The following is a 7,077-nucleotide window of genomic DNA, read 5'->3' as shown; positions in this document are numbered from 1 at the left end:
AAGTTTGGATATCTCACAAGGCTTTGAGTCAGACTTGCAGTCACAACTCACATAAAAGCTAACTTGTATTAAGTGCTTTCCACGAGCCAGGCACAAGCCTAAGCACTTTACCTCTATGCTAATTTAACCTTCAAAACATTTTGCAGAAGAAACTGTCCACACAAAAAACTTAATCAATTGTCAATCTAAGAAAGAAATGGAAAGTTTTGTTTGAGCCAAACTGAGGATTATAATACAGGAGACAATCTCCCAGACAGCTCTGAGAACTGTTCTGAAGAGATACAGTATGAGGCCAGAATGTATGTGATTTTGGTGAAGGGTTACATGCAAACTCTCATCTTGATAGAAGGTTACTGCCATTTGGGAGGAAAAGATATCTTAGTTAATGGTTTTAGTGCTTTTCTAATTATTGGAAGGTGCAAGAAACTGGGTTCATAAAATTTTCACCTGAAAATATCTAACTATCTGAGGGCCAGTTCTATCAGTTCTCCCAGAGCACAAAAGTGCCTCATCCTCATGCTTGCCCTGAATTCCTTTCAGGGATTCCTTTCAGTGACTGCAGTGGCTAGTGACTTGATTCTTGTAGAACTGGATGGTGGGTGACATTCTTTATTTTACAATCCCCTCCCTTTTGGTCTTAATTTTGACCAAGGTTTGGGAGGCATTTCGTGACCACTTTGTCCCAAGGTGCTGGAAATGCTCATTCCCAGGTCAAGCAAAGATGTCATTGATAGGCCCCTCAAGGTACTGTTACTGGAGTAGGCCCCTTTAACAGTAACCAAAAGCCTCTGGACTGCCTGTCTTACTAGTCTTCTATGGTCCAGGAAATGGTTCCCTCTTGTTGCTTTTTCCCGTATCTAGAGTTACACTATTACAATCATTGATCTTATAGAACTATGTATTTGATCAATCACTTCAAGGCATCTATTCATCATTAATTTTATCTGAGACTCAGTCACACATTTGGTAATGCAGGAAACAATAATCTTATAGAATAGACAGAAAACAAGTAATATAGCTGGTAACATTAAGTTCATAAATATGTATTTAAGCCAAGAACTTCCATAAGGTGTGGCCCAGTACTCTCCGCAGGTCGTCTGACCAGTCTGTTCTGCACCAATCACTATCTTTAAGGGAAATGACATATTGGTATTGTACATAAAGTTCACCAAAGATGCCTACACATACAGGGTGAGTGGTGGGTCATAGATGACCCCTTACAGGATTGAGAAAGGAATGTTATCTTCTGAGGAATTACCCAGCTGGCACCAGAAAAAGAAAAATTGATCTTTACGGCTGAGCAGGTATTTCTGCCATTGCGGAGGTCTGGTTAATGCATAATGCAGATGCAGGATGCACACTAGATGGGAGGGAGGAGGTACAAATGGGCAGAGAAAAATTTTGTTTAAATTTTTATCTTGCCTTAAAATACAAATTTTTATTTCATCAAAACTGAAGCTCGGGGCTTCCCTGGTGGCGCAGTGGTTGCGAGTCCGCCTGCCGATGCAGGGGACACGGGTTCGTGCGCCGGTGCGGGAAGATCCCACATGCCGCGGAGCGGCTGGGCCCATGAGCCATGGCCGCTGAACCTGCGCGTCCGGAGCTTGTGCTCCGCAACGGGAGAGGCCACAACAGTGAGAAGCCCCCGCAAAAAAAACCCCCCAAAACCCAAAAAAAACCCTGACGCTTAGGGAATTTGATTTGACTCAGGAAGCCATGGTGTGAACTCTGGGGTGTAATCAGAATCCCAACTTCCTTGAACTTTGTGCTCTGAACAGTTGCACCTCCAGTCTCAGCATTTTCTGGTTCTCACAGAAGCCTGACGGTACTAATTACTGGGAAGTGGTCCCTTCCGCCCCTCCCCCATCACGCCCCTTCCCCTTTCATTCCGCCCCGCCCCCGCGGTTTGGGTACAAGCCAAAGGACCGACGGGAAAACTACACTTCCCAGAGTGCACACCGACCGCAAGGGCCTTACTACCGGCCTCGGCTTCCCGCCGCCATTTTTGTGGAGTGAAAAGGCGGTGTGGCCTGTGAACATGGCGCTGTTCCCCGCCTTTGCGGGTGTTAGTGAGGAGCCCGAGAGCGGGAGCCCCAGGAAAGGTAAGCACACAAAAGGGATGAAGAAGGTACTTGGTGGGCTTAGGGCGGAGTTTCTCGGGCCCAGGTCTCGCCCTTGCCTTGGATTTGTTTATTCATTTGTATCCCAGAGTTCTCCGCGGTGTTGCAAAGCCTTGTGGGAGGAGCAGCGGCGCTCGTCCGGGTTTCTGGGCTAGAGTTGTAGAGTCCAAAAGGAGAAAGACAGACCGGGAGAGGCTTCGGAGCTGGGACTTACATGTAATCATATTGTTGAGCCCCGTTTTCTCCCCCCAGCCTCAGTTACTTCACCTGTAAGATGGAAACAATGGTACTCCACATCTCGGGGAGACTCCTGATGCAAATGCTGGGTGTTCTTATTACAGCTTTTTTTCCTTCTCTGTTCTCCTTATTTCTGAATTGTTTATTGGACTCATCTTTTGGCAGACCAAGAGCTAGAGAATTAGGATCCAAAGGCTAATCAAACACAGTTTCTCTCCAGATGGGCACAGCTGCTGGGAATAAGAACTAACATTTATTTATTGAGGGTCGACTGTAGGTCAGGTAATGGCATTACATATTTTATTTAGGCCTTAAGCGTTCCCAGATCTGCATTGTTAAAAGCTGTGGCACATAGTGAATTGTAATTTAAAGTGATTAATCCTAAATCATGCCCTTATGTGGCAGAGTCCAGCTGTGTCTGACACCTTTATCGTATCCAGTCGTAATTCCTACATTTCTTTTTTTGGTATGTTTCTCATAATTGTGAGTAATTTCTTATATAACTAGTGTAATTTTGGTCATCCTTTACTAGACCGTAACATCCACGTAGTCAGAAACAGTGTTTGTCTATTCATTGCAGCATCGTTACCCCCTAGCACAGGCCCAAAGTGTAGTAGGTGTTCGATAAATATTAGCTGAATGTACAGACCAATAGTAAGTACTTAACAAAAAAGTAACAGTACTTACAAGGTGGGATGTTATAGATGACACAGGTGAACCAGCGGAATAATGACTTCTGTGGGGAAGTTCAAAGAAAGCATTATATAGGAGCTAACTTTGGAGATGGGTCTTCAAGAGGGTAGATTTGGACAAAGAGATAGTGGAAGGGCATTCCAGGGCCTTCAAAGGCACGCACGAAGGAAAACATGAGACCTCTGCAAAAAACTGCAGGTAGTTCAATTTGTCTGGAAATGTAGAGGTGTAAGGAGGCACCTTGGGAAATATGGTTGGAACTGGTGATGAGGATGGTACTGACTTGAATAACAGGCCAAGGATTAATCCTTTTATTTTGGGAGGGTGAAGTGGCAGGTTTACAGGGGAGTGTTGCTCTTGTCATTTATCTTAACCAGTGTTTATTGGACATCTTCTGGGTACCCGCATCGGGGTAATGATTGCAAAAGAGCTTTTTATTCTTTTAAAATTTATTTATTTTCGTTTTTTTTTTAATTTTTATTTTATATTGCAGTGTAGTTGATTTAAAATGTGTTAATTCCAGGTGTACAACAAGATGATTAGTTATACATATATCTATTCTTTTTCAGATTCTTTTCCCATATAGGTTATGACACAGTATTGAGTAGAGTTCCCTGTGCTATACAGTAGGTCCTTGTTGATTATCCATTTTATATATAGTAATGTATATATGTTAATCCCAACCTCCTAATTTATTCCTCACCCCCCACCTTTCTGCTTTGGTAACCATAAGTTTGTTTTCTAAGTCTGTGAGTCTGTTTCTGGTTTGTAAATAAATTCATCTGTATCATTTTTTAGATTCCACATATAAGTGATAGCATATGGTGTTTGTCTTTCTCTTTCTCTGACTTCACTTACTACGATAATCTCTAGGTCCATCCATGTTGTTGCAAATGGCATTATTTCACTCTTTTTTATGGCTGAGTAATATTCCATTGTATATATGCACCACATCTTCTTTATCCATTCATCTGTTGATGGACACTTAGGTTGCTTCCATGTCTTGGTTATTGTAAATAGTGCTGCAGTGAACACTGGGGTGCATGTATCTTTTCGAAATATGGTTTTCTCAGGGTATATGCCCAGTAGTGGAATTGCTGGGTCATATGGTAGTTCTATTTTTAGTTTTTTAAGGAACCTCCATACTGTTCTCCATAGTGGCTGTATCAATTTACATTCCCACCAGCAGTGTAGGAGGGTTCCCTTTTCTCCACACCCTCTCCAGCACTTATTGTTTATAGACTTTTTTTTTTTTTGCGGTACGCGGGCCTCTCACTGTTGTGGCCTCTCCCGTTGCGGAGCACAGGCTCCGGACGCGCAGGCTCAGTGGCCATGGCTCATGGGCCTAGCCGCTCCGCGGCATGTGGGATCTTTCCAGACCGGGGCACGAACCCGTGTCCCCTGCATCGACAGGCGGACTCTCAACCACTGCGCCACCAGGGAAGCCCTGTTTATAGACTTTTTGATGATGACCATTCTGACTGGTGTGAGTTGATACCTCACTGTAGTTTTGATTTGCAATTCTCTAATAATTAGCGATGCTGAGCATCTTTTCATGTGCTTTTTGATCATCTGTATGTCTTCTTCGGAGAAATGTCTATTTAGATTTTGTGCCCGTTTTTTCTTTTTTTTTGATTGGGTTGTTTACTTTTTTGATATTGAGCTGTATCAATATGAGCTATATGTATGAGCTGTTTGTATATTTTGGAGATGAATCCCTTGTCGGTCACATTGTTTGCAAATGTTTTCTCCTATTCTGTGGGTTGTCTTTTCGTTTTGTTTATGGTTCCCTTTGCTGTGCAAAAGCTTTTAAGTTTAATGAGGTCCCATTTGTTTATTTTTGTTTTTATTTTCATTACTCTAAGAGGTGGATCCAAAAAGATATTGCTGCAGTGTATATCAGAGAGTGTTCTGCCTGTGTTTTCCTCTAAGAGTTTTACAGCATCCGGTCTTACGTTTTAGGTCTTTAATCCACTTTGGGTTTATTTTTGTGTATGGTGTTAGAGAATGTTAAGAGCTTTTTATAAAGTACTGTATTTTAAAAAATTTAAACACAACATTATTAGCCATAATGAAAGTAACTATAATTCTTTAATATCATCTAATTGTCAGTTAATGTTCAAATTTCCAGAGTTGTTTCAAAAATGGCCTTTTACAGTTGGTTTCTTCAAATCAGTATCCAAAGAAATCCAACACTGCATTTTGGATATGTCTCTTAGGTCTTTTTAAAAAATATGAAACAATTTCTCCCTCCCTTCTATTTTCCCTTGTGATTTGTTGAGGAAACTGCATCATTTGTCCTATAGACATTTCCCACCAAATCCTTGTGGTGTCATTTAACATGCTTCTCTACCCTAGCATTTCCTGTAAACTGGTAGTTAGATGTAGAGAGTTAATTAGATTCAGGTACAATTTTTTTAGTTGAAAATACCTCATTGGGTGTGCTCTACACTTGCTGTTGAGCCAAATCAGGAAGATGAGCTGTCCAGTTTTCTCCCTTTTAGTGGTAAGATTGATCAGTGGATTCCTGGATGGCCTGATTCATCCATTATGAAGCTGCCCATCAGTCTTTCACCTAATGATTTTTGCAGCCATTTATGATTATTGCTTAGATCCACCATTTCATTGGGGTTACAAAATGGGTATTTTCCGTTTTTAGCATTCCTCCTATATTTATTAGTATCAGTTATCCTATAAAGAACTTTTTTTCAAAACTGTTGGGATACCCCGAAATACAGTTCAGGCAGGAAGGACAGGATGAATACTTGGTTTGTTCCTTTTGTTAGTTTACAGAATAACAAGTTTGGGTCTTGGCAACTTTTAGAGGTGACAAGTGAGGTGTTTCTCCCCCCACCCCCTTTAATTATGAACTCATGAATTTTTAACATACTTATATTTCAGTCCATTGCAAATACTATTTTCTAATGCTCAAATTGTCCCATTTTTGGCTGATGGGGCCTTGATCAAGTTGGGCCTGTGTCTTTTTAGCATAAACCCGTTGTCTTTAATCACTTCCTTGTTTTCTGCCCTAAAAGCTGCTCAGAGCTCATCGCTTACATGTTTTATTATGGCCTGGAATTGACCATTTCTCAAAGGAACCCTGGTTTCTTTTAGTGGAAAATGGTATGGGTATGTTAAAACCACAAATTGGATATTGGGAGTACTCATGGCACTGGGTTGTCATTACTTCTAAACATTTTCAATGGCCAGAACCAGAAAGAGAAAAATACATCATGACTTCATACTGATATTTCTAATCCAAGTTTAAGATTATGAGATTTTTAATTGATTTCTTTGATTTACTATTTATATTCATTTCCTCTTATGCTGAAAATATTAGTTCTTAGTGTCATTAGTCCAATTATATATAGGTCCAAAATAACAATAGTAGTATGACTAATACTAAATAGTTCACTATTTCTTTATGGTTCTATTTGTCCTTACGCTGTATCCCACAACCCATGTGCTGTCAAATTACTGTGTTTTAAATTCATTTGAAATAATTCTCTGTGTGATTTCATTACCAGTTTGATATACAATTAGGTATATTTGTTTTTAACTTTGGGGGATTGTGTTTTTCTTCTTTTTGATTTGGTCCCATTTTGTAATGTTGTGAAACATTTACATGGTTCTAAAGTTGAAAATACGTGTAACCCAGTTATTTTCGGAGAATAAACCTCCATCTCAATTCTCCAACTTTCCCCTACAGTTTAGAATTTTTAGTAATCAATGATATCCTTCCATTTCTTTCCTCCTTAACATGAGCAACTACATTTCCGTTCTGTTTCTTTTTTTAAATATTTTGTTTTTTTATTAAAGTATAGTTAATTTACAGTGTTTCAGATATGCAGCAAATTGATTCAGTTATACATACATATATATATATATATACTTTTTCCGATTCTTTTCCATTATAGGTTATTACATGATATTGAATATAGTGCCCTGTGCTATACAATAGGTCCTCATCGTTTCTCTATTTTATATATAGTAATGTATATCTGTTAATTCCAAGTCCCAAATTTAT

General features: G+C 39.9%; 1 protein-coding gene across 2 annotated transcripts in view; it reads left to right on the top strand.

Annotated features, from left to right (window-relative positions):
* The first annotated feature begins 1,942 nt into the window (after positions 1 to 1,942).
* The window catches only part of NRDE2 (NRDE-2, necessary for RNA interference, domain containing), a 46,182-nt gene continuing 41,047 nt past the window's right edge, over positions 1,943 to 7,077 (top strand). For both annotated transcript variants that reach the window (XM_004262333.4, XM_033418587.2), the window contains exon 1: positions 1,943 to 2,102. In XM_004262333.4, coding sequence (XP_004262381.3) covers positions 2,039 to 2,102 — 64 coding nt within the window. In that variant the 5' untranslated portion in view covers positions 1,943 to 2,038. The remainder of the gene's footprint in view (positions 2,103 to 7,077) is intronic.

The sequence above is a fragment of the Orcinus orca genome, chromosome 2 (assembly GCF_937001465.1).
Source record: "Orcinus orca chromosome 2, mOrcOrc1.1, whole genome shotgun sequence".
NCBI lineage: Eukaryota > Metazoa > Chordata > Mammalia > Artiodactyla > Delphinidae > Orcinus > Orcinus orca.
The sequence above is the reverse complement of the archived record's forward strand: the minus strand, read 5'-3'. Positions and strand labels throughout refer to the sequence as shown.